The 13,023-nt window shown below is 41.2% G+C and overlaps 1 protein-coding gene across 1 annotated transcript in view; it reads left to right on the top strand.

The window, feature by feature from the left end:
- LOC120525286 (leucine-rich repeat flightless-interacting protein 2-like) overlaps positions 1-13,023 on the top strand; it is a 37,631-nt gene that overhangs the window by 13,651 nt on the left and 10,957 nt on the right. The window contains exon 2 of the mRNA XM_039747435.1: positions 7,424-7,498. Coding sequence (XP_039603369.1) covers positions 7,424-7,498 — 75 coding nt within the window. The remainder of the gene's footprint in view (positions 1-7,423; positions 7,499-13,023) is intronic.

Raw genomic sequence — 13,023 nt, 5'->3', positions numbered from 1 at the left:
GCTGCAGATCCTTTATCCAATGGGATGTGAAAAAATTCCCAAAGCCAGTCTGCACTGCTAGGGTTTAGTCTGTCTAGGGCTTCTGGAATTGTACCCGATACTAACTCTTCGTCTTGCCCATAATATAGCTCCATATTGCCATTTCTGGTTGAGCTCAACTCGGTTATGTGGGTTTCTTGACCTCCAGCAGCTCCTCCACCCTCACACATAGCATTGACTCCCCTTAAGGCTGTGTGCTGAGCCTACATCTCTATGCCCTGTACACTTACAACTGTACGTGTAGCGACTCCAGCAACACTATCATCAAGTTCCCTGATGACTACACAGTGGTAGGTCTCATAACCAGTGATGATGAGTCAGCATACAGGGAAGAGGTGCATATGCTGTCAGTGTGGTGCTCCAGGAACAATCTCTCATGCAACACCCACAAAACTAAAAAGATGGTCATTGGCTTCAGGAGGCACAGAGCAGAGCCAGCCACACACTACATCAACGTAGACCTAGTGGAGGAGAGTCACCTCCTTTAAGTTCTCTTTTGGACAGCAAACACTCTGGCGGTGGTCACAAATTTCCAGCAGTGACTGCATTTCCTGGGACTTCTCTGGAACGTGGAAATGAAGGGGAAGCTGCTGTTGACCTTCTAATGCTCAGCCATCGAGAGTGTTTAGCATACTGTATTTCAACATGGTATGCTGGCTGTACAGCAGCAGACAGGAAAGCTTAGCAGAGCGTAATCGTCACAGCAGAGACAATCATTGGCTTCTTTCTGTCCTTCCTGGAAGATATCACCAGTGCTCAATAGGCCTTCACAGAGCCTGGAAAATTATTAAAGACCCTTCCCATCCTGGCCACTCATTATTCACACTACTGCCCTCTGGCAAGGGGGTACAAGAGCATTAAAAGTAGAACAAAAAGATTTGCAGATAGTTTTTATCCCTGGGCAATCAGAATTTTAAATTTTAAAAATTCATAGAACTGTTATAGTTTTTTTTCCCCAGTATATATGATAATTACTTTAGTGGATAATAATTTACACCCCTTATTTATGTATGGTATTTATTTGTTCTAGGATGTGTGTTTCTTATATAATTTGATTTATCATCACTTGTTGTACTGTTTACAGATGTACCTTTTAAAATTTCACTGGTACAATGACAACAAAGGCTTCCTTCCCTACTCACTGGCAAATGTCATCTCCAGGCCTTTCCCTAGGAGTGGATCCCGGTAACCCTATCCTGGACAGGAGACACTGTTTTTTAATTAGCACCTTCATGAGGGTCATTGTAAACCATTCTTGGCCTGACCTTTCAGCCCAAACCTCTTGGGCTCCACATGATCTAGCTCTAAGCATCACTAAGGTGCACAAGCCCCACAACCACGTAATGTTGAGGGTCCATGTGGGATATGTCCATTTTTCCATCCAAAAATGTTATCAAGTATTGACCTGCATCTTGAGATTATACACTTACTGTGTTACAAAAAAGCATATCCATGTTGTTTTAGGAAGGAAAAAAAGCAAACTATTGTGATTCACCCACACTATAGTCGATGGAATGGGCAGGAGGTACTTGGCCCCATGGGTGTGGATTCACCTTGGAAACTCATCACTATGCACCATTATTGACATTATTGGATGTTGATGCCCAGATGGGAATTGCTAATTGATCTCGATCTTACCTCAAGATAAATAATTCCCAGAATCTGTGATAAAATAATTTCCTTTCATTATCACAAGGATGCTTTATAAATGTGGAAGGCATGTTTTGTTAAATCAAAAAGCTTTTTTTCTCCAAAGTGGATGTGTTTGGTAAGTTTTAAGGCTTTTTCATTCAGATTAGAACCATGGTTCCCTTAATCCCCTTTGTAAGCTGAATGAACAGGTACAGTATTTTTATAATTTATAAAAATATTTCAACATTAAAACTCAGTTTTGTATTGCAAATTAATATATCCATTGACTACGAAGAGATCTGTACAACTTAAAGGATAAGGGGGGAGTTCTTCAATGTTAAAGAACACTACTTGAACTATATGAGGATGAAAAGTGATGTCGACAGATAGGGCAATGAAAAGAAAATTGGCAACCGATGACCAAAATGCAGAGGCTAGTGGACATTCCCACAGTATGTGTAGAGATGTGCCTGGGACATTGGCCTGATAAAAATGGAAGTTTGAATCCAAAGCCAAACCTATTGGTAAAGCACTTGTTGGAGGTGAGATGAAAATGAGAAATGAGCTGTAAGAACAACACAGATTGATCATAAAGGGTTGGGATACGTATGTGATTCTCCTTATATTGTAGAATTCCAGGAAGAAAACAAGCAATATATTTAGGTTTTTTCAGCCTGGCATCCAAGACAAGACTGAGGTGAGGTGGCATAGGAGCAGTCTATGTGCAATCCAGTAAGGAAGAGACAGGTCCAGGAGGGTGTTTGAATGAAGTGATGTCAGTGGTGGTATGGGTGTCGGTCTTCAGCCAGCAGACAGAGCAGGAGAAAAGACACTAAGCAACAGCACCAACCCCTGGTCCGGAGGAGAATTGCTATCACCAGAGCCCTTCAGCTGTCCCTCTTGCGACAGAGCTTAAATGGAATATTTTGATGGTTTGGGTTTCTGGAGAAGGCACACATGTTCTTGAAAATTGATTCTGAAGAAAGAGGGGTTGCAGGTAGAAGGCCACTATACTAAGCAGATTGGCTAGATAATGGTCTGAATGATGCCTCATGTAGAAATATATGTGTTGCTGCCTCTGACTGCAAGGAGGTGGGTAATGAATTGGCAGAGATGCTCTTTAGAAAGGATAGGAAAGAGGCAGGGGGCGTAAAGAGACATTACAAGTCTTAAGAACAGATCTAGGTTGAAGAGAGAAGGACCTTGGACCTTAGAGACCAAATTATGTGAAGCCCAAGGCTGTCAGAAATACACCAGAGAGTTCCAATGCCCCAAGACACACAAGGAGAAAAGAAAATAAGGGTACACCAATCCATAAAGCTGGATTATTAAAGACTGGAGTATATTTTTCAACTTTGTGGCAAATATGGAGGATCTTGGCTTCAATACCATGAAACGCAGAGATTGAAGAGGTCAAGGGTCCACAGTGTCAGATTAAAAAGTAAACCATGATGGGGAATTCATTAAGGGGATAAACCAAAACAAATGAAATGTTTGAAGTGTAGCAGCACCAAGCCAGCAGTAAGTGCAGCCATCCGGTTATCTGTACAACATGCCTTAGTGACGTACATGTTCTAAACTGAAATGTCAAAGAGAAAACCACAGCCGTGCACTCTTGAGGTGCTGCCAATGTCAGCTTCAAAGAGATGTTCCTAACTGCAGCTGCTTGTGTTGTATTTGCATAGAATTTACAAGATTCCAGGATTCTTTGAATAGAAATGGAGTGGAGCAGGTCTGAGAAGATTCTGTACTAGATACTCTTGTCACTGCCGGCTGGCAAGTTTCACATTTACTGGCTTTGTCAGGCTGCACACTGGGAAGCCCCTGGCTCTGCAGATGTTTAAATGATAGGAATCGGTGCTTCTGGGAATCCACTTTTCCACCATTGATTTAAACGTTTGGGGGATAAACAACTGCCCTGTCTGGGTGAGCTGTGCTGTCATACTACTGGGCCAAAACATTTGAATGGCTGATCTCCGATTCCACCCACATTTCAGAATCACTCAATCAACCTTTAGATTTTACAGTGCCTTTCCCAGAGCCCACTCGCACCTCATGTTTTATAAAACCGTTCGAGTTCAAGTTAAGGGTTTCTGAGCTCTTTAAAAAAGAACTGGCAGCTGATTCATTTTGGGCCTCTTTTAGAGAAAGGCTGCCATGGTTACCAGTGGGCATCTTGCCACCCTGGATGTGTTCCTGCATTTAAAAATGCCCATGACTTGGGCTGCTGAAACCTGAATATATTACTTCTGGAAAGGGGGGGAACATAGTTCTCAGACATTTCTTTGGGTCTCAGCCAGCATGCTAGCACCTTTCTCGTTGTGTTATGGAGGTTTCTTACATGCAGAAGCCAGCAGAAGGATGCTGTCCATAAGGCCATTCTTGTATAGAAACTGCGGAAATAAATGGGATTACAGGTCTGGGTGTGCCATCAGTCTGTGAGTTGACCCAACCCCAGACTGACACCGCAGGGCCCTGGCCCAGTGCCATTAAGGGCGCAGCAGTGGTGAGAATGAGGTCATCAGCAGACATGAGCAGGTAGCTGTGACCTGAGGAGGGGATATTTACAAATGCGTTACTCTGGCATGTGTAAATGGAGATCGCTGAGGGCTGTGTCAGCGTACATTTGCAAAGATTATTTCCATGGTGTAAAAAATAAAAAACAAAAACACAACATATACCTGTTTTTCCCTTAATGGTAAATAGTGTCTTCTGAAAGCATTCGTACTCCTTCACTTTTGACACATTTTGTTGTGTTGCAGCTTTATATTAAAATCATTTACATTCATTTTTTCCTCATCAAGCAAAATTCAATAAACCAGAATGACAAAGCAGTTTTATTACAAATTAAAAAAAAAAAAAACTGTTGTTACAAGTATTCAGACCACTTACTCAGTACTTAGTTGAAGCCCCTTTGGCAGAGATTGCATTTTGTAGTCTCCTTCGGTAGGCTGCAACAAGCTTCACATATCTGGGTTTGGGGATTTTCTGTCATTCTTCTCTGCAGATCCTGTCAAGCTCTGTCAGGTTGGAGGGAGACCATCAGTGAACAGTTGCCTTCCAGGGATGATTAGTTGGGTTCAAGTCCAGGCTCTGATTGGACTAATCATGGACATTCCCAGAGTTGTCCCTAAGCCACTCCTGTGTTGTCTTTGCTTTGTGAGTGGGGTCATTGTCCTGTTGGAAGGAGAACCTTCGGCCCAGTCAGAGGTCCAGAGCACTCTGGCATAGGTTTTGATTAAGTATATCTCAGTACTCTGCTCCATTTAGCTTTTCCCCAATCCTGACTAATTAACTAGTCCCTTCCACTGAAAAACAACCCCAAAGCATGATGCTGTCACCACCATGCTTTACAGTTGGAATGGTATTGCACTTTGAACTGAGGCCAAACAGTTCAATCTCGGATTTGTCACCACAATCTTGTTTCTCACAGTCTGAGAGTCCTTTAGGTGACTTTCTTGCAAACTCCAAGCAGGCTTTCATGTGTCATCTGGCCACTCTGCTGCAAAGCCAAGATTACAGTGATAGTTGTCCTTCCAGACGTTTCTTCCATCTCTACACAGGTTCCCTGGAGCTCAGCCAGAATGGCCACCAGGTTCTTGGTCACCTCCCGTACCATGGCTGTTCTCCCACAATTGCTCAGTTTTGCCACATGATCAGCTATGAGAAGACCTGTGGTTGTTCCAAACATTTCATTTAAGAATTATAGGGGCAACTGTGCCCTTGAGAACCTTCAATGCTGCAGGAATCTTTTTGAAGCCATCCCCAGATCTGTTCCTCAATGCAGTCCTGTCTCTAACTTCTGCAGGCAATTCCTTTGACCTCATGACTTATTTTCTCCTCTGATACTCTTTGTCAGCTGTGGGACCTTCTATAAAGAGGCATGTGCCTTTCCTAATCATGTCCACTCAATTGCACTGACCACAAGTGGACTCCAAATAAGGTGTAGAGACATTTCAATGATGATCAATAGAGTGGGATGCACCTGAGCCAAACCTGAAGTGTCACAGCACAGTGTCTGAATACTTGTGTCAATGCAGTTTTAATAAATTCGCAAACATTTCTAAAATCCTGTTTTTGGTTTGTCATTCTGGGGTATTCAGTGTTTGATGAGGAAAAAAATAACTTAACGATTTTAGCTGAAGGCTACAGTCAGGATTGTCCAGTGGCTGCAGGTTTTGTTTCCATCAGTTTCTTAATTATTAATCAACTAGCTCTGCTATTGGCAGATTTCCTTTGTCTTCATTTTCATTGACTTGATTTTTGGGAGTGAGGACCCTTAATTGTTCATTTTTTTTGGCTTATATGCATCTAATTCATTTGGTGCTGTTGGTTGTGAAAAAAGAAGGAAGGTATCTGAATCTTAAAAAGCAATTTCATTAAAGTCGGGGACATAGTGAAGTGACAGGCAAGGTAGGCATTTGTCTGGCGCCCCAAAGTGGTGGGAGGAGCCTGGTTGGCATCCATGTATATACTAAATAACAACAACAAATCTTTGCCCCCCCCCCAAAAAAATAAAGCATTGCGGCATCACAAACAATACCCGTTGTGAGAGTATTTGTCATGAATGTTATTTTTTCAGTAACATTATAAGGATATACATGTCTGAAAGAAATAATTGGATTGACATTGTTTGTTCAGACAATTCGGCCATTTCTGGTTCGGCTTCTGTCTCTCCAGGCCCCACTGTAGTCAGTACATGGCCAAAATCAGCAACACCAATGTGGGCATCTGTGAAATAGCACTCTGAATACTCACAATTTTAGTCTGGCAGCAAGGTTGCCTCAGTGGAGAGAAGTTTTTTATTTTTAAAGCTGATTAAATCTTGCCAGAGCTCGATTTTCAATAAAATGTAATGTTCGAAGGTCTTGGACAACGTAGTGACTGCATTAGATATAGCCAAATCCTGCAAACGGTGATTTTGAAAGTCGCCAAGATACCTTTGTGAGATGTTTTTTAATTTCTGTTATGTATACTTTTTAAATTTATTTTTTAAAATATTATGATGTGCAGTGTGTGTTTATTTTTTTATTGTCACATGTACCTTACCTTTATTTGCTCTTTCTTTACTTTTCACTTCTTTTGACATTTACTTTATTCCATTATTATTGTTTTACTATTTTCTATGCAAATATTATGTTTACGGCGGCACAGTGGTGCAGTACTAGCACTGCTGGTTTGCATCTCCAGGTCCTCAGATCCTATAAGGACTTTCACAGACCTGCCTACGTAACCAGAACGCTGCCTAGTCTGCTGTTTGCAGGAGGGGTCCAGGGGTGACCTAGGATTTGCTAATACTCCGCAGTTCAACCCCAGTCCCTTAGGATATGAAGACCCTCATCACCGGGCCTAAGCAGGTATTGCGGCCCTCAAGGACCTGAGTCTGACACCCCTGGTCCAGGTGAAATTTGCCATTTTCAATTTTCCTCCCAAATACTGCAGATATGCTGGTTAGACAGACTGGTGTTGGTAAATTGTGTGAATGAGTGCAGCCTACTATGGGCTGCGGTCCCATTCAGGGTTGGAACACTCAGTTCTGCCAGGGTAGGCTTCTACCTCCTACAACCGTTGTAGAAAGAGCTCAGATTAATAAATGAATGTAAATATTTTTACGCAAAGACTCTTTGGCCATACCACCACTTCTGAGTTTTTAGATAAAAGATGGGTGATGATGGGTTTGCTCTGCTGGCCCTGCTGTTTAGTGTATTTTACTAACTACCATTCTTGTTGAACTCTTTCATCCTTCTTCCAGAATGCATTCCTGACAGTGAACACGTCGACTTGGCCAGTGAACGTTGCCAGAGACTTGGAAAAGGACTTCGCTCAGGTAAGAGTGTGGAGTTAGGGAGGTGGACCAGTTGGGACAGTGTTGTGGACGAGTAGGAGTGTTTGGGTGCACACTCAGTTTGCTCTTTTTATCCAGGCTGGGGATCAGGGGTACGCAGACTACAACCAGTGAGCTACTCATAGTAATTTTTAATATTCCAGCCCTTGCAAGGTGTTATGAACAAGTAAATTGCAACAGTTAGCAAGTGTAAGCATGTCGTGTCATTCATAAAAATAACTAGAAGAGCCAAGCATTTACCTTTCCAGTGTGAACCGTGTGTGTAGTACTGCCACAAAGAGCGGAGTGTTTATATCTTTTTGTGCTTATGTGTGTGTGTGTTTGAAGAACTTTATCAGTGATAGAATTGGTTGGCGGTGGCACCTTTGAAGGCAAAACTTCGGGTGTGTCATTTTGCAAATATGAGAAAAGGAGGTTAGATGGAGATAGATTGACGAAAACTGATTATTTCTGTACTTCAATCTGTGTGTTTGGAGAAACAAGGAGTAAAATGCACTTTTCAGCTGTAGTAGTGGCACATTGTTAGCTGTGTACATTATATACTTTTTATTTTAGAATGTAGGATCTACTTGTGGATAACCATTTTCAATTTTTTTTTTTGCAAAGTTTAATTTTGTTGTTGTTCATGCCATTCTTTGTTTACACAATATGGAGATGAGTCGCGTGACCTCAATTGTCACGTTCCTTACATCACAGGTGGTGGTGGTATAAATTCACTGGCATTTCCATGTTTCAGTATCCCTCAGTTGGAAAAACAAACAAAACCTTAGCACAACAGACTGTAAGCATCTCAAGATGTTCATTTTCAAGTCAGGCATTCCTGTTTCCCATACATGGCCATTATTAGGCATACCCACCTGCTTGTAGGCCAGTTACGACTCAAACAGCAGCATATCCTCACTGGTTGCTGGATATTAGTGATAAGTCATAGCAACTCCTTAAAACGTTAACATAAATTATATCTTTATTGGACTTCTGGTAACAATTTAGTTTAGGTATTGTAACAATGTGTCTTATTACTCATTTACTGCTGTGTAACAAGACCTTAAAAACGCTTATGTTGGTCTTCACAACGCTTAAAAAGCATCAGTAAAGTGTTTATTGTGTCCTACTAACAAAACTTCACTTTGGAATTATCTGAGGTGACTTAACTGAGGCACATTTCTTTGATAAAAAATATTTAGCATAAGACCTGTGAATCCTTCATATTTACAAGTAATTTTACCAGCATGTCAATATGCCCCACTGCACAGGGAGGAATAACCTATTCACTGATGTTTTATAACAGCTATGAAGAGCAAAAGAAGCATTTGTTAAGGTCTTGTTACACAACTTTAATATCTTTAAATGTACTGTAACATTCATCAGTCTCCGAAACTGCTCATCCAGTTCAGGGTCATGAGGGGGCCTGCACTTATCCTAGTAACTTGGGGCAGTAGACAGAAACTGACACTGGATGAGCTCCCAGTTCATCACAAAAAATCGAGAATCATGGAGGAAATCCGTATAGGTATGGGAAGTGCATGCAGAATCCCCCTAGACTGCACCCAGGACAGAGGTCAAAGCATGGACTCTAGTGCTGGATATTGAAATGCTTCGTACACAGCAAACCTTTTTAGTTTTAATTGGTTCTGCAGCTTCCAGTAACCAAGGCAGATGGGCATGCCACTCCCTACCACACGTTAGTGGTTGGTCATTTTGTTTCAAGTACAAAATTGAGAGCTAAAGTGCAACAAAAGACAGGTGACATCTAGCCAGCGCCGTAGTTTTCTACAAGGGTTTCACCCATGGCTCAATGCAGCTGGCATTATAAATTGTTGATGATGAAGTTTTTATTTGAAGTCTGGGTATGAAGGTTGTCCTGTCACATTCATCTATCAATGAAATTACCTTAATTTCCTTCATATCATACTGAATTATTATGCAATAATTTTGTAATTAAACATGTTCATTAGATATAAAAAAATGAAATGTTTTGTTTTTGATCTAATTAACAACTAACGATAAAAGAAAAAAACACCAAAATAACCCCATCCTAGCTCACCTCCCAGTCTCGAGGTTTGGTGAATGTTAAAATGTTGAATAAAGGAAACAAAAAAATGAGAAAGGAGCAGCAGTTCAACAGTTGGCCAAATAGTAGAGGAGATTGAAGCTCAATGAAGCCCACCCAGTTCCTGCACTAAGCCAATTCTGAATAGCAGAACTAGATGAGTTGTTGTGGTGGCAATACAGAAGGTCCCAAGAGTGCCAGGTTAAACCTTCTAGTTAACCAAGGTGACAGGATCAGGTGTTCCTCAGCATGTGGCTTGCATAAGTATCTAGTGAACTTATCTTCTTCTGCAGTACTGAAAGAACGTACAGTAACAACATAAGGAATTTTACAAACGAATCCATCAAGTTTGTATGTTTAGCTAATAGCTGAGCTTTTCAATTATCTCATGCAGATACCTCTCAAAGGTTGTTAAGGTTTCGGCTTTGACTGCGCATCTCGGTAGTTTAATCCAGAGAGGGAGAAGGGTGGAGAAATTCAAAAGATGGACAACCTGTGGTGAAAAGGGACCTTATACAGAAAGATTTGAGGAGAGAGATTTGAACACGCTGGACCTGAGAGAAGCAACTGGGAGACACTGCCTTCAAGAAAATGAGATGGGTCAGGAGTCACTCACTTGCTTACTCACTCATTATCAAAGATAATATTTCCTATTGAGATAAACAGCTGAAATTTAGCTGAATGGTACATCTAAGCCACTAGGTGTCCACTAAGAATGGACATTTCAACATGTCAGTGTTTAGGGGTAAAAACCTCCTTTACAGTAGAAAACTAAATACCCCAAAATATTAAAAAAACTTTAACTGATTTAATTGACCACCTTATCGTGGTGGAGGGGTTTGAGTGTCCCAGTGATCCTAGGAGCTCTGTTGTCAGGGGCTTTATGCCTCAGGTAGGGTCACCCAAGGCAAACTGGTTCTAGGTGAGGGATGAGACAAAGAGCAGTTCAACAGACCTTCTATGAAGAACAAAAACGTTAGATAACGTTTTCCCTCACCCGGACGTGGGTCACTGGGGACCCCCTTTGAAGCCAGGCATGGAGTTGGGGCTCAATGTCGAGTGCCTGGTTGCGGGGCCTGCACCCATGGAGCTCGGCTGGGCACAGCCCGAAGAGGCAATGTGGGTCCCCCTTCCCATGGGCTCACCACCTGTAGGAGGGGCCAAGGAGGTCGGGTGCAATGTGAGTTGGGTCCCCCGCGACCCGACCTCGGATAAGTGGAAGAGGATGGATGGATGGATGATTTAATTGATATTGAGTGACATAAAAAAAGAAAATTAGCAGATCTGTTTATTTTTATTTGTCAGTATTTGACAGTAAAAATGCTATAGCTGTAGCAAGTCACCATGTTCTTTTATATACTCAGTGCTGAGAAGGAGGAGAAAGAATCATACAGAGAAATGGGGCTGCCACTTTATGCAAAGGAAGGCCACTATCAGAAGTGAAATGGTAAAAATGAAAGTTTGGTGAAGATGTGCTTAGCAAGTTGCATCCTTTGGTACATGCAGTACTCCATAATCTGTCAGCTTCTTCTTACTCCTCACAATGTGGTATAAAATGCATACAAATTCAAGACAGATTGGACTGTCGAGCGCACTTATACACATCCAAGAATGGCGGGTTACGGTCCATGGTGCTGAAATATGTGCAGTGTTGTGGAGAAGTGGGTGCCACCTTGTTGGTCAGACTGGGATGTACAGATGTGCTCCGGAAAGCAGAAACTGGGAAGTGCTTGCACAGCATACTAGCCCACTTCAAGCCTGGGGTACAACACACGCCTGGAATGATGGCATGCCTTGATTAGTTTAAACATTTGCATGGGAAGAATGTAGAGAAGGTGGACATTGCATTATTTTTTATTTGGCTATTACTGGCACCTCTTTTAATTTCTGCTCGCAGTACCAGCAACGTCTCTGCATACTGGTGAGCACCCCCTGCCCCACCTCCCCACCCTGCGTTCTATGATTGAAAGTTATTTTATTGGGGTGGTCAATAAATATGTTAAGTAAAAATAATAATGCTGGGCCAGGAGGAGCATGATGCCAGCTAATCAGTGTACCACCAGTAATTTGATTCTACAAGCACTGGGACATTTTACACAGTTCACCATATTATTTCTTTTCTCCTGTTTTTTTCTGTTTAGTGCTTATAATTTTCAGTTAATTGTATGGCCATCATAAATGTGCAGCCTCTAATCATCAATGCTGTATGTAGTAAGTTAAAGTAAATCATGAATCAATGTATACTGCTCGTGATCTAAATCAGGTGTGTCCAACTCCAGTCCTGGAGGGCTGCATTTGCTGCAGGTTTTCATTCTAACCATCTTCTTAATTTGTGTGGTCAGAATTTAATATCTTATTAAAGAAATAAACATCCAGTAACAGGACAAATCAGTAATCAGGTAGGAGAAAAGCTGCTCATTGTATCTTTTAATTACTCCCCAGCAAAATGCCTTGGAGGGAGCATTCTTTAAAAGAAGTCTGTTAGAGCACAGTCAGAATGATCACAGAAACAAAGAATAGAGGTTAATTTTATAAACTGTTGAATTTTCATACAGAATCAATGCATACATTTTACTCTGGTTGGTTCATTGGTTTATACCCAAATGATTTATATGAAGTAAAAGTCTATTATATTATATTCTAGTTCTTCTTATACATTTGATTTGCGCCACCTCCCTTGAAAGTTCTGTGCATATAACAACTATTCATTCTACTTTATAGGACATCTGCTGATTTCTTAGTCATTCTTCAGTACATTTTGTATATTACATCAACCTTTCTTCTGGTACATTCTTTATTTACTTGACCATCTCAGTATTTTTCCTAAACCAATTCTTATATTTCAGTGTACATTTTGTTTTTCACTTGACGTTCATCTGGTTTCCTGTCTGAACAGGTTTCTGACATTTATTAACCCTTTATGCTGTTTCTTTACGATGAATGCAATGTTACCCTAAAATTATTCTTCCACATTAGTGACCAGTTTTAGCTGCTAATTAACTTATTTTGCCTTAGTTTTAATTAACTTGACTCAGACCCCTTAGTTGTTTCTTTTTCCTTAAATAGCAGACAAACAATAAAGAGACACAAAAGGTGCCGCCACATGACTAGCTAACCTGTGCCCATCACACAGTATCTGAAAATAAAGAAAGGTGAAGGTCTCAATAAGGCTGATCTGCTTATATCACCAAAACAATTTGACAGTGTTCTTTGAAAAAAACGAAAACCAACCATTTTGGAAATGTCTGCTGTGGGAGAATGAGAGCTAACAAGCCATGGAATTAAATAACAGGCTTAACACTAGAATCCCTGAAGCCTACGAAAAAAGTAGTAATGCCAAGTAACCTTAAATTCCTTTGCACTTCTTCATCAGTGTCTTTGTTTTGCAAATGTGTCAATCAGCACAGGCAGCAAACAGCCTGCTATCCCATCCACCGATGTAGCCAGAGTACTCTCA

Source organism: Polypterus senegalus, chromosome 3 (genome assembly GCF_016835505.1).
Source record: "Polypterus senegalus isolate Bchr_013 chromosome 3, ASM1683550v1, whole genome shotgun sequence".
Taxonomy (NCBI): domain Eukaryota; kingdom Metazoa; phylum Chordata; class Cladistia; order Polypteriformes; family Polypteridae; genus Polypterus; species Polypterus senegalus.
Note: the sequence above shows the minus strand (reverse complement) of the source record. Positions and strands in the feature narration are given on the sequence as shown.